Source organism: Epinephelus fuscoguttatus, linkage group LG16 (assembly GCF_011397635.1).
Source record: "Epinephelus fuscoguttatus linkage group LG16, E.fuscoguttatus.final_Chr_v1".
NCBI classification, from domain to species: domain Eukaryota; kingdom Metazoa; phylum Chordata; class Actinopteri; order Perciformes; family Serranidae; genus Epinephelus; species Epinephelus fuscoguttatus.
Genome location: NC_064767.1, coordinates 29,750,001 through 29,771,061, shown reverse-complemented (window position 1 = coordinate 29,771,061; position 21,061 = coordinate 29,750,001). Strand labels below are relative to the sequence as shown.

At 41.3% G+C, this 21,061-nt stretch overlaps 3 protein-coding genes across 5 annotated transcripts; 2 read left to right on the top strand and 1 right to left on the bottom strand.

Moving 5' to 3' along the window:
• Window positions 1–1,900: 1,900 nt before the first annotated feature.
• On the bottom strand, window positions 1,901–5,819 carry fignl1 (fidgetin-like 1). 3 transcript variants are annotated; one of them, XM_049600462.1, is made up of 2 exons: window positions 5,619–5,819; window positions 1,901–4,570 (listed from the first exon to the last, which is right to left on the bottom strand). In XM_049600462.1, the coding sequence occupies exon 2, from the start codon at window positions 4,551–4,553 to the stop codon at window positions 2,613–2,615; it is 1,941 nt and encodes a 646-aa protein (XP_049456419.1). In that variant the 5' UTR covers window positions 4,554–4,570; window positions 5,619–5,819; the 3' UTR covers window positions 1,901–2,612. The 3 variants fall into 3 exon arrangements, with proteins under 3 accessions (XP_049456419.1, XP_049456418.1, XP_049456417.1); XM_049600461.1 differs by lacking the exon at window positions 5,619–5,819 and adding an exon at window positions 5,343–5,434; XM_049600460.1 differs by lacking the exon at window positions 5,619–5,819 and adding an exon at window positions 5,292–5,417.
• Window positions 5,820–6,173: 354 nt separating this feature from the next.
• Window positions 6,174–11,108, top strand: ttl (tubulin tyrosine ligase). The gene is made up of 7 exons (XM_049600770.1): window positions 6,174–6,937; window positions 7,171–7,249; window positions 7,382–7,614; window positions 7,847–7,982; window positions 8,077–8,346; window positions 10,170–10,313; window positions 10,869–11,108. Exons 1-7 carry the CDS (start codon window positions 6,769–6,771, stop codon window positions 11,065–11,067), a joined length of 1,230 nt encoding a protein of 409 aa, XP_049456727.1. The 5' UTR covers window positions 6,174–6,768; the 3' UTR covers window positions 11,068–11,108.
• Window positions 11,109–17,878: 6,770 nt separating this feature from the next.
• On the top strand, window positions 17,879–20,583 carry LOC125903063 (cytochrome c oxidase subunit 5B, mitochondrial). The gene is made up of 4 exons (XM_049599684.1): window positions 17,879–18,062; window positions 20,013–20,083; window positions 20,158–20,257; window positions 20,352–20,583. Exons 1-4 carry the CDS (start codon window positions 17,960–17,962, stop codon window positions 20,462–20,464), a joined length of 387 nt encoding a protein of 128 aa, XP_049455641.1. The 5' UTR covers window positions 17,879–17,959; the 3' UTR covers window positions 20,465–20,583.
• Window positions 20,584–21,061: the final 478 nt, after the last annotated feature.

The following is a 21,061-nucleotide window of genomic DNA, read 5'->3' as shown; positions in this document are numbered from 1 at the left end:
TTTTGAGGTACTTGTACTTTACTTGAGTACTTCTATTTTTCTTCTATATTTCAGAGAAAAACAGCTATAGTTACTAGATACTTTTTGGACCAGGATTGTACAGTAAATACACAGGGTTAGATTAAGATAAAACCAGTGATTCCTAAACTGTCTGGCTTGTGATGATGTTTGGGGCTTTCTGTCATGTCTCAGATGTCAGTGAGGTTTTAGCAGTTCCACTAAAGACACATTGCCCCTCTAAACTTGTCATGTTATTTTATTTGAACTGTTTGAGGCCCAAAGTGGCAAAAGTGTCCACTATTTAACAAAAAAAAAGATTAGAGAAAAGAAAATTATATAAATTTGTATAGCAGAACCTTCATGCTGTACATAACTAGTAGTTTTCTGAAATAAAATAACTCTGGATTACATGCTGCAATGATTCATATGAATCCCTGGTGAGTGTGAAAGCAATTTCAATCCAGCGTGTAAATGGCGGACCCCGCCACCAATATTTAAAGCTAATATACAAAGAAATACTTACACAATGTAAATGCATTTAATGGGAGTTGCTGGAAAATGTATAGATTTATAAACAGGTTATATCCTGAAAAACTTATCACTTCAAGTACATTTTAATGTGAAATACTGGTATGCTTTTACAACTCTTGGTGTAATGGAGTATTTTTACATTGTTATACAGATACTTTTAAACTTTTAAGTTTCTCCCAACACTGTCTGTACCTGATCTCTCAACAATGTTCCAAACAGGCAACATAAAGCAATTTTTTTAAAAAAAAAATCATCCCCATCTACATATTAAATACTCAGCTGATACATTTCTACCTCAATTTTAAATGTCAGCATTTCAAAATTTGAATAACAAGCATATAGGCAGTAAAATTTCATAGATATTTGATTTTCTTTTTCAATAAACATATTGTAAATGTGCATTTGTGACCACACAGCCCCAGATGTGACCACTGCTGCAGTCATAGTCAAATTGAGCTACAAGCTTACACCATATGGCACAGTTTTCAGTACATACTCTATGGATCCCACCAGCACCAGAGGAATTCTGTGCATCTGTCCCAGTCCAGCTGTGAGGAGTCCCTGCATTCAGAGATGCCCAACTGGGGGGTTGTGTGACGATTTTCGCTGCTGGCTAATTCAACAAAGTTTCAATACAGTGGCCAACCACACACGTCTGAAATATTTATCAGGGACTAGACAAAAAGATGAAAAATAAATGAAAGTCTTTTCTCATGGTCTTCCAGATTTTCAAAGATTGTTTCATTAAATTTACATGAGAATTTCATTTCATGTGTGCACAATCTATAATGGTCCTCCTCAATAGCACACTGTATGTTTGACAAGCGAGGCAGGCAACTCAAAAAGCATCAACAATGTTACGCATCTCTGTTGACAAGACGTGGCGATATTAACCAGGTTTCTACTGTGTGAAAGAGAGGAAGTGGCTGTCTTATTTATTAATACTGATAGCTGAGAAATTAACAGAGCAGACAGTCTTAAAATATATGTCCACTACACTAGCCAAGGACTCAGTGAATCACAAGGAGTACTAAAATTTTAATTATGGAGCTCACACTTATTGTCTAATAAAAGGGATGTATTGCAGTAAGCAGTTTTCCTGCTTAGTCCACGCCTTAATCACTAACTTTTTTTAAACATGTGACCCAGGATACTCTCCGTGTTGCCCAACTTCTGTGGATATGATTAGTACATCCAGGCAGGACAACAAAATATTAAAGAGATGTGCAAATAAAGCACTAAACAATGTGATCACACTGCCCTCTGTGGATTAGACTGGAATGAGGATCAAGAGGGGAAACACCGCAATACACTGGGGATAAACTTACTAAGGATGTGCTTCAACCTGAGACATAAACAAACATGTACATGAGGGGAAAATTTTCATTTTATTAGGAAAAAAAGGAACTGAAACAAAATACAGCAATTCCAAAAGTTGAGATTTGACTTACAGTTTATGATATAGGTGAGAATATCTCTGGGAATGAATGTTAAACCTTAAAATTATCAAAAAAGGATGCTAATTGACATAAAGGAATTTAAACAGAAACCAGTGCTTCATTGGGAACACAGTTTAAGCACACAACATGGTGCCTGGTGCTTACACAAAACAACAAAGCAACAGTAAAATGAATATCCAAATAAAACAATTAGGCCATTACAAATAATTAAAATGCATAGTGTAAACTGTTGGGAACAATTTGCAGAGCATTTTCTCCCTACAGAAAAATCTTATTCTCTCTCCAGAGAGATTACAATGAACAAGGATAAATATGGAAAGTATATGGCTGCTTTTCAAAAGTGTAGTTACAACAGCCTATGGTTCACAAAACATCAAGCTGGTCGTAAAGACGTTAAGTAATCAATTAAAATGCTAAACACACTGGGGGTGGGCGAAATAACAGAAAACCCTGCTCATTACAATGCAAACTCACATCTCTGTGTATAGAAAACTATCTTTGTGAAGCTTATATTTTTTAGGCTTTTAGGTGAGACTGTGTCACAGAGTTGTTGATGCACTGGTGAGGTAATTTTATCCACATTCAACTTAACAGGGATATAATCAAGAAGAGGAGCCAAGCTTAACGTCCACATCCGAAAGTCTTATTCCACTCCTCATACAGCTCTAAGTCTTTTGATGAGACACTGGGTCGTACTGTCTTAAGGGCCTCCTGGAAGTCATTGCAGAGGATTGGTCGCACCTGATCTGCAGTGATAGTGGCGATGTCACTGAGCTGAATGCTGCGGATAGGCCCCAGCGCTGCCTCTCGGCACAGCTGAGTCATGTCAGCCCCTGAGAAGCCCTCAGTGGCTGTTACCACACTCTCCAGCTCTGACTCTCTCAGCTGATTCTTCTCTTGAGCCATGAGGTTAGTTACTATCTGCCTTCGGGCGCTTGCCTCAGGCAGGGGGATGTATAACCTCTTTGCCAGGCGTCGCCGGGCAGCCTCATCTATCTCTTGAGGCCGGTTGGTGGCGCCCACCACCAGGATGCGATCCTCAGCTGCTGTGGCTGCCCCGTCCAGCTGAACCAAGAACTCTGTTTTTATCCTACGTGATGAGTCATGCTCCCCATCTGTGCGTTGGGACAACAGTGAGTCAATTTCATCAATGAAAATGACAGCAGGCTGGTGGCAGCGAGCAATTGCAAACAGGGCTCGCACCATTTTTTCTCCCTCACCCACCCACTTGGATGTGAGTGATGAAGCACTGATGCTAAAGAAGGTGGCACCTGACTGGCAAGCTATGCATTTTCCTATCAGAGTTTTTCCAGTCCCTGGGGGTCCAAATAACAGAATACCTTTGGGTGGACCGCGGAGGCCAGTAAAGATGTCAGGTCGCAGCATGGGCCAAACAACAATCTCCTTTATGGTGGTCTTGGCAAACTCCAGGCCTGCTATGTCATCCCAGGCAACAGGAGGCCCGTGGTCCATGATCTCACTCATGATCAGCTCAACTATCTTCGGCTCAAAGTTTTTCAGACGTTCATCCAGGATCTGAGGCTCCTGATTGGAATTACGGCTCGCCCCTCCTTCTTCCTCCTCCTGTCGTGGCATGGGTGACACAAATTTAGAAAATGTACCTCGAGGCCTGTTAGCACCCAGAGATTTTTTTATAGTTGCTGCCATCCCAGTGGTCTGACCTCTCTGGGGCTGACTGGAGTGTTTTTTCTGTTGATCAACAATAAATTGCTCACGAGCCGTTTTAAAGGTGCTTCCAGCTCGCTGATCAGTGCCTGCTTGACCTCCGTGTTGCCCCCTGCCACCATCCCCTCCATCTGAGTTGTAAAAATTCTTCCGCTTAGATGGGTTGGAGGTGGGGAAGAAGGTGGAGTGATGGTTTTGTGTGCCCCCTGTAGGGCCAGAGTTTCCCTGTGGAAGAACTGAAGAAGAATGACTAAACACAGACTGTGGTCGGGCTGGAGGTCGGGAGAAAGAGTTTGGATTAACTGACATCCCATCAGAGCCTCTCGGCCTCTCTAAAGTAATATTAGCAGCAGCACTATTGACCTCTGTCTTTGGCTGTGGTTGACCTATAGGTTTGAACAATGCAGCCTCTGACCTGACTCCAGCAAAGGGAGCAGACAGAGAGCTGCCTCTGCTCTCTTGTCCCACAGTTATGTTAACATCTTCTGGTGCCACCAGGGAGCCTCCTCCCCCTGCCCCTGCCCCTGCCTGAATCATCTTCTGCACGCAGGGCAGTTCCAGCACACTCTCCATGGTCAGGGATGACTCCCACTTATCACTGTAGTTCCTCTGACTGCGGGCCAGATGCAACGCACTCTCTGCATAGTTGTTGAGCCCTGTGCGGGGGTCATCCGAGTCCAGCACTGCTGCGTAGCGCTCCGAGTTGGTCCTGAGCAGACTGGCCATGCCGGCCTGAGAGAGCTGGGAGCTTGCCCATGCATATTGAATGGAGAGGATATGGGCCCGGTAGGCATCGGCCGTCTGTTCAGGTGTACGGTTGCCAGATGAAATGTCAAAGGACCTCCTCTGCCATTCGTCCAGGTGTGCGCCACTCATGCCTGGCCTGCTCCAGTCTGATGAAGAAGAGGGGACAAAAGTTATTAAAAATACATGACCTCAGTAAAAGCCAAGGCACACATCACCCCTGACCCATACACATAAAAAAGTTACATCTCATTGCATTACATTCAGAGATATGTACGGGTATCTGATACAGGGATCCATCTACTTACTACTGCACTTCCATTAACTTCAGGGACTCACAAAAACAGATTTAAAAACATGGTTACAATTGAAACAGCATAGGCTCAGACATCTTGACTTTATGTCAACAGCATGGCTCAAGTTCCAAAAAAGCTGCATCACAATCATTAGCATCCAAACTCAAAAGCATCTTGCAGTATCATCCTCCCTGCCTGGTAATGTCAGTATCTTTGAAACTCCATACTTTAATTTCAAAGCATGCTTTGTAAGTGTCCACACCTAAGCTGAGGCAAGCTCTTAATATAAAAGGGTTGTTTTCTCAGTCTTGCCAAAGGTCAATATTAATTGCTTCATGGGATGAGAAGCTTAGTACTAATCTTGAATCTCCTAGAGGGAAGGTCACAGGCAAGGCTGCTGCAATAGCGTTCGGGTAAATTCAGTAAATAGACAAGGAAACTTAGCTTAGTCTTCGTGACATGCAGTTGTGACCAGTCCATAGACGGGTCAAACTACTAACCACTAACGTTACACATATTACACCGCACCACACAACAGGCCACAATACTAAGGATGACGACGGACGACACTTACTATCAGGGATATCTTCTGATATTATGACAAAATAAATAAATGCTACTCAACATTTACAAGTTTCATAACGTCAACTTGTTGAGAGCTGCTATATTTTTAACTCGCCGTTTAGTAGTTCCCGCCGCCTGCTTCTTCAACATTACGACTTCCTGTCGCGTTCCAATTCGTTTCTGTAAAACCTATAATAGTCTCTTAGTATCGCTTTCATTTAATAAAGACACCCAGCCACAACCAAAAAAAAAGTTTATCATCATTCAATCAACATAACGCCAACTTATGATTGTATTATGAAAAAAATACAGATATAGGCAGAGGCAAATAACTTACTTGAAAATAGTCGAACGGGACCAAAAACTTGTCACAACTGGGGAGTGCTCAATTTATCCCCTAGGTTCGCCCAGATAGCGGCCATTATCTGTTCATTTGTATTTTACTCCACTCTAACAACTCCCGCGTAAAGCCTCTTGATTAATGAAATTATAAAATATAAACTACGAGTTTAGATAACCCCCTTTTTTGAGTTTTAAAACTTCTTTTCTCTGGATCGTAGTTTCAACACATTAGGCCAACGTGCTAATTTAGTCAGGTCTGTACCGCCATCTTGTGGCTACAACAGGTAAACCAATGTAATGAGTAGATTGTCGTTTTATGTGTTGCTTTCTGGGAAATGTAGTACATACCCTACTGAAATTCAGTTGGGTACTGAATTCTTACATATATTTTTGTAATAAAGGATACATATACATAAATTGGACTCCAGCTTGTGTCTGTTTACTTTTATTGTGTGTAAGAAACATTTATTTATCAATTACTCGTGACATTAGAGTGCACGTAAACTACACTGACCACAACCGTAAAGCTTTTTGTTTATGCTGTCGACATTGGATGACAGCGACTGCCGAGCCTCAGAGAATAAAGCACACCCGCCGGTGGGAAAATAGGCTGCGTTTGTGATACTGTGTAGCTAACTAGGTAGATAGTTAACGTTTGGCACTATCTATAATTAAAGTCGTTGTCTTTGAGGAAAGAAACCGGAAAAGTTTCCTGGATAGCTGTTCATTGTGGTCGCAGCCCGTTAGCTATGCTAAACCGGAGACGGGATCTTAATTAATCCAGACGGGACCAGCCCCAGGAACCGGCAGCAGCAGTCAGTCACACCCTTGTCTGGGGTTAGTGGACGAACCCCGTCTGCGCAGCAACCTTAAATTGCTACCCTTCACATGTTACATTGTTATATACAGATGCATGTTAGCCCCAGACTGCTGAATTGGAGCTTCAGAGCAATATTGTGAGTGAACTGGAAATTGTGGACTAGATATGACTGACTCATCATCATGGCACGGGCAGAGGAGATAACCCTGAACAGTCCGTCTGCTGCAGTGCCAACCAGACAGCCCCATAACTAGCCAGACAGCTAAGTTATTTACACATCCAATCGTTTCTAGTATATACTCCCCCTGGTAGTCAGCTTGGCAATATGAACACCCCGATGTACACATTTGTCACCCGTGACGACAACAGCACCATTTATGCAGAAGTTTCCAAAATCCTCGTCTCGACTGGACAATGGAAGAAGCTGAAAAGAGACAATCCCAGATTCAACTTAATGCTCGGTGAACGGAACAGACTGCCCTTTGGACGTCTTGGTGAATATATATTTTTTTTATTTCACATGATGCTGACAGCAGAAAAGCCTCTTTGCTGCTATATTTGGTGTACACCCACTCAGGATGAGACAGCTGCTGTGACTGTGCAGGGCTGCCTGCTCCAGCATCCTGTGGAAAGTTTTGACTCTTATTTAAATGTGCAATGGAGGCTCTGAGTGTGCATGTGGGAATTTTCATGCATTTTAACCTCTCCTTCCTTTTGGACTTTACAGGTCATGAACCAGGACTGGTGCAGCTTGTGAATTACTACAGAGGAGCAGACAAGCTTTGCAGGAAGGCATCCTTGGTCAAGTGTGTATCTGTCTTTTCAGTGACATATCCTCTGCACCTTTTGCCGTCCTTCATGTTACTAATGTAGTTTTGTGCAAATGAATTATTCAGAGGGAGTTACATTAGCTGACCATTGCCCTTCTGTACCATTAGGCTAATAAAGACCAGCCCAGAGCTGTCCGACTCCTCTAACTGGTTTCCAGAATCCTACATCATCTATCCCACTAACCTCAACACCCCTGTTGCTCCAGCTACAAATGGCATTAGTCATCTGAAGAACAATCCCAAGACAGATGAGCGTGAAGTTTTCTTGGCTTCTTATCACTCTAAAAAAGAAAGTGGGGAGGGCACAGTGTGGATAGCCAAGTCTTCTGCTGGAGCTAAAGGTAAACTCTATTATCCATGTTTAAATCCTAGATACAAGTAAGCAGACATTTTTCCCTCTGTGTCTTTTCTTCAAGTATATTAAAATGAATCATAGATAACATGCTCTTTCTGAGCTATTTTTAAGAGAGCCCATTTTTTGTGTGACAGATTTTGTGTGACCTACTGCTTATATTTTAAAGTATGGCAGATGACATCAGTCGCAGCTTTTCATATTTCTTTCTATTGCAACAGGTGCTGGTATTTTGATATCCCATGATGCTAACCAGCTGCTGGAGTACATTGATAATCAGGGTCAGGTTCATGTTATTCAGAAGTACCTGGAGAAACCTCTGCTCCTGGAGCCGGGACATCGGAAGTTTGACATCAGGCAAGTCTTTGATGCTTAACCCTCAGAGAATGTACTGATCTTTAATGACTATGTAATTGAGGCTTTTATGGGTTATGTTATGTTAATTCTATAGGAGCTGGGTGCTAGTGGACCATCAGTACAACATCTATTTATACCGGGAGGGTGTGCTACGGACGTCCTCTGAGCCCTACAACAGCTCTGACCTCCAGGACATGACCAGTCACCTCACCAACCACTGCATCCAGAAGGAGCACTCCCTGAACTACGGACGATATGAGGAGGGGAATGAGATGTTCTTTGATGAGTTCAGGCTGTACCTGCTGAACACTCACAATGTCACCCTGGAGAGCACCATATTACCTCAGATCAAGCAGATCATAAAGTAGGTTTTTCTTGTTTTTGCTGCTGTTTTTATTTTTGGATCTCATCCAATAGAAAGCATAGCTTAGCTTTCTCACATCACATTGAAAACTTAAACACATAATGTTTTTTTAATTCATAGTTGTGTGGTTGGAGACATTCTCCAAACTCTACTACTGAAACATTTGCAGAGTTTACAAGTCAAATCTGTCATAGTTGACGGTGTGAGTAAAATATTTGTTGAATTCTTTGATTGGTCAATGACATTTTACTCTTATAGATATCCGAATATAAACAAGAGAGGAAAGATAAGAAACCTTGGTTGTTCAAGGGTGTATATGGCAAATGTAAAAGGCACTTAATTCTGCTTTGCAAATAAGAAAAATTGTCACTTCTCCATACCATAAAATCATATTTGTGGAACTTTGATTAGATTCTTAATGAAAAACAAAAACACAGTATCATTAGTGATTCATTTGCCAGGTGCTTTGGCTTTCAGATTCTGCCTTTAGGCACTTGCGGGCATTTTTAGCCATGCCCAGTGTCTCCACTGCTTTGATCTAGACTGGAATTTCAGCTTTAAAATAATGTACAGAAATGTATGGCACCATTAAAATGGCTTGCAATGGGTGTCGGTAGTGTAGTGGATAGTGCCGGTGCCCCATGTACAGAGGCATTGCCTCGCTGCAGCGGCCGGGGGTTCGAATCCGGCTCGTGGCCCTTTGCTGCATGTCAGTCCCCAGTCTCTCTCTGTCTCCCTATTTCACCTTCTGTCCTGTCAATAAAGGACAAAAGCCAATAAAAATACTCTTTAAAAAAAAAAAAAACTTGGCTTGCAAATCTAACAACATTCCAATCAGCCTCAGCTTCCCTTTGTGTTGAACGCTAATTAGTAAATGTTAGCATGCTAACATACTAATCTAACAGATGAAACATCATACCTGTTAAACATCAACATGTATTCAGCGTCAACCTTTCTTTTGGCCATAGTGTTAGCAGCGTGCCAAATGTTTGGTTTTTTTCTACTTGGTTTCAGGTGTGGTGATGCGTTCAAGGGTCCTAGGATGATGCGCTGAAGGGTCAAAAACAGAATTGGGCATTTTTCCTCAGTCGTGACAAGGCTGCATTCAAGGTCTGCTGCGTTCACGCCCGCAGCGGGCCAGATTTCACTATGAATTGATATCAAATAGCGGGCCGTATAGAATGGTCTGGAGGGCGTGTCTGGCCCCCGGGCCGTGAGTTTGAGACCCCTGCGCTAAAGGGTGCATTGTGTGTTGCTTTGATGCTGAGGGGTTTGACAAAGTTTCCGTATTTGACAACCTGGGAAAAAGAACAGGATGCAGTCGACTCCTAGTCTTGTTAACTGCAGTATGAGTGACAATAAAGCTCTTAATGTCTGACAGCTGACTTTTGGTTTAAAACATGTTAGCCACTGACACTCTGAGGTTTTATTATCAAGACAGTAAAGGCAAATTTGAATTTAAATAAATGTATGTGAAATTTAAAAAAGCAGCATCATAAAGCAGGAATATTAATACACATACAGTATTAGTAATTGTTGTGTATTGCTTCTTAGACATTAAGTCAGTTGCTACTGTGAAAATATGAATTTGGTGTCTATCAAATACCAGCTACCATGACTTGCAGCAAAATTTCGGACCTTTGCACCTCCTTTTTATTGTGCATTTCCTTTTCAAATGGCAGTAGCGGCCTGAAAAGGTCAGCAATCACTTGCTGCCTGAAATGCTCCTAATGAATTCAAGTGTTTGCACATGGCATGACGTTGTTTCGGTGTTTGTCTAACAGCCAGAAGATTGGAAATGATTTTGCTGTCTGGTTTCACAGGAGCTGTCTGACATGTATTGAGCCGACAATCAGCACCAAGCACCTGTCCTACCAGAGCTTCCAACTCTTCGGGTTTGATTTTATGGTGGACGAGAGCTTCAAAGTGTGGCTCATTGAGATCAATGGAGCTCCAGCCTGTGCACAGTCAGTAACATTTAGCTGAATATTCATGTCTTAGCATTGCTTTTAGTTTTACTCGTTGGCTTCACTTTTCCCACTGTTTTCCGACTTATAATACAGCCTGGTACTCTGTCTACTATTCACATCTATTTCTGCACTCTGCATTTAGACACACTTGTTTGCCTCTGTTTACAATATGGGGATAAGAAGCTTTGCATCTATTTCCCTACGTATCTAAAAATGTCTTTGGTGGAATGTTGGAATATTTGTTTGTTTGTTTTTCTTCCATGGCAGGTCAGAGTCAGAAATAGGAAAGCTTTGAAAATGTAACCATTGTTTCAGAGCTACACATTTGAATGTTGTTCCTCATGAATTTCTAATTTTGAAACTTTGACTCTCAGTGAAGTTGATGTTTTTCAATGCAAAAATGTCCCGGGAATTAATTTCCAATGCTAGATATGGATTCACTCACAGCTAGCTGTGGGTTATGAGTGTTTCCAATAGACTTAACTCAAACTAATTTATTTTGAAACAAGTGCGAGGGCAAGCTGACACTCCTTTTATTCCTTCCCCCTCCAGGAAACTATACTCAGAGCTATGTCAAGGTATCGTGGATGTGGCCATTTCCAGTGTCTTCACCCTGAACAGTGGCGGTGACTCCTCATCTGCTTCCTCTTCACCTTATTCCTCCTCCCCATCCTCCACGTTCTCCACCAACTCCTGCTCCTCTCCCAAACTGAGAGGACCTCTTAACGTGGGCCCTTTCACTCGACTGTAAGCACACAAGCAATTATTCCCCTCGTCTCCTTGTCACAGCTTCTACATCCTCTGTCCTCACTCCTAAACTCTGCCAGAGAAGTAGCACATGCCAGCGAGCCGAGCCTTTAATTGTACCTTCCCTGTCACGCCTGGAGGGAGTCATTCTTTCTATGGAAATCACTGAGCTGCGGAGATGGTCTCTGCTCTCCTGATTATGCATAATATGAATGTGAGGACGGTGATGAACGGATGAAAAAACTTTTGGGGAGTTTCTGAATGAGGACAGACAACCTTCCATCCCAGTCCCATCACCAGTTTCTCCACAAGCAGATTAATGGAGGTCTGAAGGATGCAGAGACGCTCTAAATGAGACTGTAGTGCCTTACATTTTCAGCCACGCTCCCTTAAAAAGACTGCTAGTTAGCTTGCTCTGTTACTGTGACTTGTACTTGTTCTATAAGCCTTTGCACTGTTGCTCAGTAAAGTCAGTGTGGTCATGATCAGTCCACAAGAATTAGCATAAAACTAATTTCTTAAAATTTGAGATCTTAGTAAACATGTGTCATTTTGAATGTTAATTTTCTCACCAGACATGTTTCTGTAGCCTGGGAAGCAGACAAGTCTGCAAACTTGTGTTTTATTTGCTTGGGCAGATGCTTCTGGTCCTTCTCCTGTTCAGACAGATTTACAACCCAGCCAACCTGGCCTGGGTCAAGCCAATCACAGCCGCGTATTTCAAACAATGACTGACAACTTGCGCTTCAAGGCACGGTCACACACATGAGCGAATGCAGGCAAGTGACCATCGCCTGCCAAAGTGATATTTGTACCGATTGTGTGCTATGCCGGATGTGACAAACACGGGAAGCTAGCTTTATAGATAATCTTAGTTAGCTTGCTAATAAATACAGTGAAATATGGTGTTATTGGTACATCTTCCATTTCCTTACGTTCATGCCAGTTTCCCAACTCACTGCCAGCCAGGCAGCGTTTTTCATGTGGGGCAATATCGGAAACAACAGTCAATGCCTCCTCCACAATTTGTTTGCTACTGGATGAGGCTGCGGCTTCGAAGGTCTCAGTTCATTAAAGTTGAACTGCTTTGCCAACAGAAGCAAGTTTAATTCTCCCCTCAGCTCGCAATAAATAGAAGTGAATGGGAGGTGAATATTCACCAATGTGACTGTGCCCTTTGGCAAAATACGTGATGATGTAATAATTGGCTTGTGCACACTTGCGCGGCAGGTCTGTGACAGTGACCATAAACTTAGCTTATGAGAAGACGGCTGCAGCTGATGTGGAACTTTCTGTTAACGTACTGTTTTTAAATTCTAATGAAAAAACATGACAATGCCAAACCATCACAGCTCATCGGTGCACGCTGTAGTCTGTTTACATTTGTTCGTTGCTCAGTGCTACGTCACGTTTCATTGGTCTAACTAGATCTATCCAATTGTGTCCAGAGGCATTTTGGTCTGTGGCCAGTGACGTTTCTTGGAAATCAAAAACAAACTGAGAGGTTTCAGACTTGCAACTTGCAATGCAATTTATTCTTGCAAGGTCAGGCTAACGTTTATTATTTCTTACCTTTTTTATTGCAGCTTGCCTGCAGCTATCTGTACGCATTAGTTTCAGTCAGGAATGTTAAAAATGAAGACAGTACTAAGATGTTTAAACGTAGAAAGACTAATGTACTAACCCAACGTGTCTGATGAGCTCAACATTCAAGATGTCTAGGTTTACTTTGAAAATCAACATTCCTCTTAACTTGACCATGTGGACACTACATATTATTTACATTCAGGGCAGCTGGGTGGCACGAGTGAACAGGGAGATCGCCCTTCATCTGGTAAACCCAGGTTTAAGTCCGTCCTGACAAATGTTCCTCACCCCTGAGTATTAGCCTACATTATTCAGCTCTTAACCTATCCTTTACAAAATAGTCCATCTGAAGACATGTTTGATGTTTTATTTGTCATTTGAAGAGAGCATGTTCGTGTGAAAGCATGTAGTAGAATGGATTGTCAAAAAAGTCCCCACGGCACCTTTTGGCCCCGTTTGTAAAGAGCTGCCCACGCGTGTGTTTTATCTCTGATCTGTGAAAAGACTGTCATTGTAAAGTGTTGTCAACACGTGTGTGGATTATGTTTTTGAAGTGTTGTAATGAAGGTAGACTAGATTGTACAGTGTGTGAAAGACCCCATGAAATGAAACTGACTGGACATGATCAGTATTTGTAACATAACAGAGCTGATGGAGACAGAAAGAAAAACAAACGTACACTATTTCATACTTTTTACACTAGTCTTGTAAAAGCATACTGTGTCAGATGTGTTATTACCAAAGAAAACTCAGCTTTCTTTTCACTTTTATCAGAGTTGCATTTCATGACTGATTTTTTTTGTTTGTTTCATGGGGTCCTTGAAATATATCAGTCCTTAATTTTTCTTTTAATCTTTGTTAATAGATGAGACTTTAGATGTGACTTACATCTAATCTATTTCATGTTATTGTTTGTTAGAAAGTAATGTTTAGTTTATCCTCAGACATGAAACTTTAAATTAGCTCAAAAATTTTGACAGCTGCACGCTGGGTAGTGGATTCAACTGTTGTGTCTCCAGGGGCTTATTTTAGAGAATATATTTCATTTCACACTAAGTCATTATTATAGTCTCTGATGATGTTAATCTCTGCTGTTCCTCTCTTTGAACCACAATTCAAATGTGTGAGGCTTTTTCTTCCCATGTTGTGAGTGACATAAGTTAAGGGACACCATTGGAGCATTAATTTATGTTTTTAATCACTGTGTATTTGTGTTTACAAGATGACTCTGGGAACTGAAGGATATGTAAGTGGCTGAAGGTCAGACAGATGGAGTCGTTACAGAGCAGTGTCAAGAGACTGAGTTATTATAAAGATTAATCCCAGTAACATATGATGAGTCCGTTACTGTGATGTATTGCGGAGCCCTGATGTAGCTGAAATGATGTTTGAAAGTTTGAAAAAATGTCAGTGTTAGCAGAACACTGGCATTTATAATTGGTTTACTGTATGATTATGTTGGCAAATGGGTTACATGTACACTGAGTATGAAAACCAAACTATCAGTATTTGTTTTATTAAATTTGTAGGGAAACGTCTTTCCATCAAAGGGAAGGGTGCCTTAGAGGGAATTGCATATTGATAAAAAAAAGAAGCAATGGACCTCCATCGTTTTAATGCACCTTCATTTGTTTGTATCAAAGTGATTTTGCCTCATTCATTATACATTTTAAATTAAACTATGTCATTTTCTCAGTTTATCATGTTTTTCCTCATATTTTTCCTCATCTTTACCAAAGATCAAACTCCTGCTGTATTTTCAGTGTCAGATGATGTTTTGTAGTTAATCTGGATGTGATCACATCAGTTGGCCAACATGATCCAAAATCCGGTATCATATTCAGAGGGATGTCTGTGCTGTGTTTTTGTTAGGTGATGTTTTATCCAGACTCTTGCATGAACATTTGTCTTTATCAGAACAATACTACTAGAATAAAAAATATTCCTATTATCAAATCTCTGTTGTGTACATTTCTGCTTTACATGGTCCATTTGATAATTCCTCCTGCTCCCAGTCTCCATGCTAAACACGTCCAAGAGCAAGTCTGTACTGAACACAGACACAAGTCTTCTCATATGACTGAGTAAGATTTAAACAAGTCCATTTCCCATAGTATTTGACTGTTCCTGTAGTTTTTTATATGAAGCAACACTAAACATGATAAGTTTTTCTGGATCACTGATGGAGCTTGTGAATAGCATACACTGAGGGGGCAAAAAACAGAAACATGTAAAGGTTGATGTGATTTAATATAATACAACAGTCCTGTAGTAAATGTTCTGTTGACACTTATGTTACTTGTGTGTTGAAGTAATGTTTTAGAATTTTTATTTAATAGTTATGAGTTTCAATGTTTCAGAAAACAATGAAATTCCTGTTTGTGTGATGATATTGCATAATTGTACCACTTAGGCTCTGCTTAGATAACGTATTCTTTCACTATTTCTGTAGCTATAACATGTTGTTTGTACGATAATAGTATGGAAGGATTAGTGAACAGCCAACTGGGCACAGGCCCCAGGGCCTAAAGTGTCGAGGGTCCCCCTGACCTTCACCTGCGAAATGTCGCTTGAAGAGACGCCAACTGACCAGGAAGATGCGAAGGGACTGCAATGAGAAACACCCTAACTACAAAAATGGGCAAAACAATAAAGAGACACAAAACAACTTCAAAGAGACTCAGAACCACAATAGGATGCATATGACTACAAAGAGATGCAAAACAACAACAATAAAGAGGCTAAACTCCCACTAAGTCTGTGTTTCTGGCTCTTGTAGGAGAGGTGGTAGGGCCTTTTGCATATCTGTGCCCAGGGGCCCATTGTCTCATGCTCTGCCTATAGATAAGAGGGTTGCGCTTACATGGGCACAATTATGTCACTGCTGTAAATTTTGCAAGCGTTTTGATTTGAGCAGCAAGGAAAAGAAAAAAAATAATTTAATAAATTCAACAGGACAGAAGAAAATATGATCCTGCAGAGGAAATGCAATGTTTTCAATAGGGTGTAAGAAATGGAATAATATATGGTGTATACAGTTGGTAACTTTTTTAAGCGGTGCACATAATGTTTATATGCCCTTTTTTTTTTAATGTAGGCCTATGTATAAAAATATGTTGACAATTTGAGGAACTACAGAAACACCATTAGTTGAGTTTGGAAAAAAAGACACATGATAAACTTTTTTTTCTTAATTATTATTATTTAAGTAAGGTTATCAATGACTTCCAGGAAAACAGATCAAATGCTGATCTACCTTTAACCCTGCAGCTGCCCTTTTTCCATCGCGAGATGCCGCCAGAGCGTGCTCCCTGATGACGTCATGTTTACAAAAACCCAAATCCTCTATGAATGAAGGCAGTCCTCGCCGGGTGCGGTGGCGCGCGCCTGTAATCCAAGCTACCGGGAGGCTGAGGCTGGCGGATCGTTTGAGCTCAGGAGCTCTGAGCTGCAGCGGACTATGTCGATCGGGTGTCCGCGCTAAGTTCGGTATCGATATGGTGCTCCTGGGGGAGCCCGGGGTCACCAGGTCGCCTAAGGAGGGGTGCACCGGCCCAGGTCGGACACGGAGCAGGTCAAAGCCCCCGTGCCGCTCAGTAGTGGGATCGCGCCTGTGAATAGACGCTGTAGTGCAGCCTGAGTAACACAGCGGGACCCAGTCTTTTTACACTCTGTATACTGTTCAACTAACAGCTGGGACAACACACACACTCAGCAACAGTGTGTTTATGTGTTACAGCAGCTTCATCACTGCTGCTTTATTTTATTGTTGCCATGAGAACCCTCAGAAACCAGTTGTGTTTGTTTGTCCTACAGCGCCTCCACCTGGAGGAGAGGAGCAATGACCATCTTCAGTTCAGAACTGATGGCATCCATGAGGGTTGAAACGTATTCAAGAACTCTAGAAAATCCAGTCATTCATAAATTTAAAATTGTCTTCACTTTAACCATCTACATTATACAATTCTACATACAGTAATGTATGTAACACTGACAGGGGCTACTTCTGCAACTTTATTCAGGCAAGATTTTGAATGCAGAAATTCAGCCTATTCATAGTTGGCTATGTTTTTTCTTTTGACATTGCTACTTTTACTTAAATAAAACGTGGTTCTTCCATCACTGCTTGCATCTCTCTGTCTCTCTCTGTGTGTGTGTGTGTGTGTGTTCATAATCAGCAGGTGCATGAAACACCAACTTACATGCACAGTCTGTGCAAATGTAAATCACAGATTCACAATCACTTGGTCCAGTTCTCTTCTCCATTTATTTACTTCAGCTAGGACAAATTATTCAAACATATAACCTATATATTCACTGTCATGCGAATGACACACAGATCTACCTCCCCTTAAAGCGAAATAACATCAGCAAACTAAATGACCTCAATAACTATCTTCATGATATCAAATCCTAGATGGCCAGGATTATTTCTCTTCATCTTCATCTTCTTTGTACTTCTGACAAAGTCATCCATGCCTTCATATCCCCCAGCCTCCATTGTTACAACTTCTTATATTTTGGTATTACTCATACTTGCTTATCTCATCTTCAATTAGTTCAAAATGCAGCAGCAAGAGTTTTAATAAGGTCAAAAAAGAGAGGGCACATTACCCCCATTCTGGCCTCCCTACAATGGCTGCCTGTTAGCTACAAGATCAATTTTATGATTCTGATGTTTGCCTCACCCCCCTCTTACATCATAGAGCTCCTCTCCCCATATCACACTGTGAGAGACCTGAGATTGTCTGACCAAAGACTTCAGTCTGTCCAGAGATCCAGGACTAAATGTTATGGGGATATGACCTTACTTACTGCTGCCCCAAAACTCTGTAATTCTCTTCCTCCCACCATATGAGTCTCCCTACCACTGAGATTTTCAAGTGTCATCTTTAAAAACACTTTTACCCACTAGCTTTTAACTGTGCATAATGTGAGTGTCATTATTGCTGTTACTGTCATAATGTGGTGACAGTAAAAAACAAGGATACAGTTTTTGCTATAGGTGCAATAATAATAATGGCATGATATATTACTGTTAATAATATTTTATTGCTATTATCATCAAGTCAAGAGACAATTTAAATTTTAACTATATAATTCTCATCCTGTGTCTGTTATATTTTAACAGTGCATTAACCACTCGTTCCTAGTGCCTCCTCTGCTCAATGTGATTGGTTAACCCAGCCACGCTCCTGCTCTCATTGGCCGGAGCACCTGTCACTCACAGAGGGCTGCCGGGGTCATTTCAGTCCAGCCGCCGCTTATAGTTGTCACAGGTCATATCGGTACTAGAAAGTGAGACCAGAATGGCGGGACGTCTTCTTCTCCGAGCTAGTGTAACAACAACACTGCAGCTGAGGAGCAATGTGGTGGTCAGACCTCTACACCGTGCCATGGCCACCGCGAGAGGTACGAGTCCGTTTATTACCAACAAAACGAAAGACTTTGCTCCATGAGACAGGCCCGCAGACAGTGGTAACGTGAACAGCCCAACTGTCATCGGTCACGTACACAGGAAGAGTCGAGATAGTTAGCAGGGTGCTGTTAACGATATATATTTGGCTTGGCGCAGTATGGTGGCTACATGTTAGCCTGTATCAAACAAGATGTCTGTAATGAGACGTTAGCTTGCTGCCACTGGTGCTATATCCTGTATAGAGGATACATTATATTGAATTTTGACACTAAATGTTTATTCGACACAAATAAATGTCTGTTTTTGGTCTCCTTATGTGCTGTGAGATGGCTATGTTCCGCTTTAATGTGACAAAAACATTTGAATCATATAATTGAAGGTCATTTGGATTTTAACTCGTGAAAGGCCTTTGATAGTCCCTCCTCCTTTGGCAGGCGTCTCTTGGTAAGGTGCCAATATTCTGATAGGGTGCAGGAGGGAGCAGGTTGGTAGAGATGGCGTCCAGTGCTGACGTGCAGTTTAACTGATATACGTACACTGACAGCCCGACTGTAATGTACACATCACCGGATTACCTTGATTAATGTCTTTCAGTTAAATTATCTCCCATATCCAAGGGTGCCACCAGGGATTTTGGGCCCCATGAAAAGATACCACTTGGGCCCCACCACCACAGGCCATGCAATCCTGCACAAATACTGTAACCACACCTGCAGAACCCACTCAATCTATTCAAAGCTTTAAATAACTCTACCTTTGCAATATTATACATTTTACTCCTTTACATTTACATTTGATATGATGCTATGTTATAATATATAAGTATGTTGGCTCCACATTGACAAATTACAACATTAAAATAGTCTTACGCAAACAGAATCACATTTTATCATAACCTAAGGAGCTCATGTTATGATCATGTAATATTCCTGTGGTTATGATACTTTGAAAGAAGCCCATCTGCATCATTAGTATCTTTTATTTTTCATATTTTAAGTATATTTTGCTGATAAATGCAAAACATTTTAAATCCAGGACTGTGGTACTTCTACTTTTACTTAAGTAAAAATCTGAGGAGTACTTCTGACACTGATAAGAACATCATAACCAACATTTTTCTTACTATTAACTGATCTGTCATTTGACAGAAAGCTACTCACCTCCGTCTTCAGGTGGGAGTAGTGCTGGTTCATTGATGGTGGAAGGTATGGGGACACAGGGCTGCTCAGGATAAAGCTGCAGCCATACTTTGGTCTGGTACCAGACAGACAGGGACGACTGATTTAGTATAAATAGCTTGCGCAAAGTTTGCCTGTAATGATCAAAGGGTGGCTTAAAGGAGAAGAATGTAAACACTTAGAATTTTTTTGTGAAGATACTAACGGTTCTGGGAGCAAACGTAACCTTTTTGACTATGGAGACAACCTCATTTCCACCTCTCATGGTGACCCAACTTTCTTTATGAAGAACTGGGTGACATACTATCGCCCTTTCTTTTCTCTCTCCTGTTTTTTTTTTTTTTTTTGCTAGTCAGATGTTTCTTTTGGGAGCTGAGACATTATGCTCAGTTCCACCGACACTCATCACTTCACTCTGCCCGCAGTACCATTTGCGCGAGGACTGAACCGTTTTATGAAAATACGGGGCGGAGGGTAATACAGAGGGTCTCTGGAGGTTAATTTTTTTTTTTTGTTTTGTTTTTTTGCCAATAACAGTTTTTTTAAAAAGGAAAATGTTAGTATAAGTTAGCTTCTTCCCAATAAAATATTCTGTTAGTGATGGTAGGTTTATGATCTTATGTTATATGAAAAGATTATTATTAAATTATAAAAAAAAATACTTAATGTTCTAATATTTTTTTCGGGCCCCTGTCAGTCACACGCCCTTACAATCATCCTAACTGTTCTATCCCTAATGGTGCCACTGCCCATATCTGTTTTCAGGAGTGCCAACAGATGATGAACAGGCCACTGGACTGGAGCGACGCGCCCTGCAGGCCTTCAAAAAGGGACAGGTAGGCTACAATACACACAAGTATAGTGTGCATAAACCTCAAGTGTACTGATTCTCTTTCACTTCAAATTACAGGATCCCTACAGTATTCTGAAGCCCAAGACGTATGCCGGCACCAAGGAGGACCCTCACATTGTGCCATGCATTGGAACCAAGAGGCTTGTTGGCTGTCTTTGTAAGTGATGTACATTAAAGGGAAGGTCCAGTGCTCTGTACTGTATGAATGTGTACGTTTCAAACCAGGTGAACTATAATATAATTTTCTGCAGGCGAGGAAGACAACACTGCTATTGTGTGGTTCTGGCTTCATGAGGGAGATTGCCAACGCTGTCCTTCCTGTGGTTCCCACTATAAGTTGGTCCACCATGAGCTGCCCCACTGAAATGAAAATAAGCACAAGCTCTGTACAGATGGGACAACACAGAGATCCATGCCTTCTTTATGGCCATATACTGCAATGTGTGCATATCAGTTATCATTAAAATGTATATCTGAACTGAACTGTCTTTATAGAGAGTTCAATTATTTAAGCTAGACTGGGCTACTTTTAGTGGTAGGACACTCACTGACATGGCATTCACTGACATGCTTGAATTTCAGTAATCATGTTTGCATGCCATAACAGTAAAACTGTGACTTGGGACTATGAGCTGTTCCTTGCTTGACATACATAAATACTACGCAGACATTGATGAGGGCTGTCTTGCCATGTTTTATAGGACCAGTGTGCAGGATTTAGGGGGGATCTATTAGCAGAAATGGAATATTGAAAATTCAGAATTGTGTTTTCACCAGTGCATAATCACCTGAAACAAAGAATAGTTGTGGTGTTTTTGTTAGCTTACGTACACAGGAGCTGATTTTGAGTCCCCCCATCTACTTGGAAGTTCAGCCTGGCTGTACTGATTTCAAATCACAAATATTAAACATGTTCATTACCAAGGATCACAGGTGGTCCCTTGAGTCTCAGAGGGTTTTA

Bases quoted from the DNA above. Each gene is read 5' to 3' on its own strand.
- ttl (XM_049600770.1), top strand. From the start codon at position 6,769: ATGAACACCCCGATGTACACATTTGTCACCCGTGACGACAACAGCACC. The intron at 7,250-7,381 runs GTGTGTATCTGT...CTGTACCATTAG, and splicing joins AGGAAGGCATCCTTGGTCAA to GCTAATAAAGACCAGCCCAG. The intron at 7,983-8,076 runs GCAAGTCTTTGA...TTAATTCTATAG, and splicing joins CATCGGAAGTTTGACATCAG to GAGCTGGGTGCTAGTGGACC.
- fignl1 (XM_049600462.1), bottom strand. From the start codon at position 4,553: ATGAGTGGCGCACACCTGGACGAATGGCAGAGGAGGTCCTTTGACATT.
- LOC125903063 (XM_049599684.1), top strand. From the start codon at position 17,960: ATGGCGGGACGTCTTCTTCTCCGAGCTAGTGTAACAACAACACTGCAG. The intron at 18,063-20,012 runs GTACGAGTCCGT...ATCTGTTTTCAG, and splicing joins TGCCATGGCCACCGCGAGAG to GAGTGCCAACAGATGATGAA. The intron at 20,258-20,351 runs GTAAGTGATGTA...AATTTTCTGCAG, and splicing joins GAGGCTTGTTGGCTGTCTTT to GCGAGGAAGACAACACTGCT.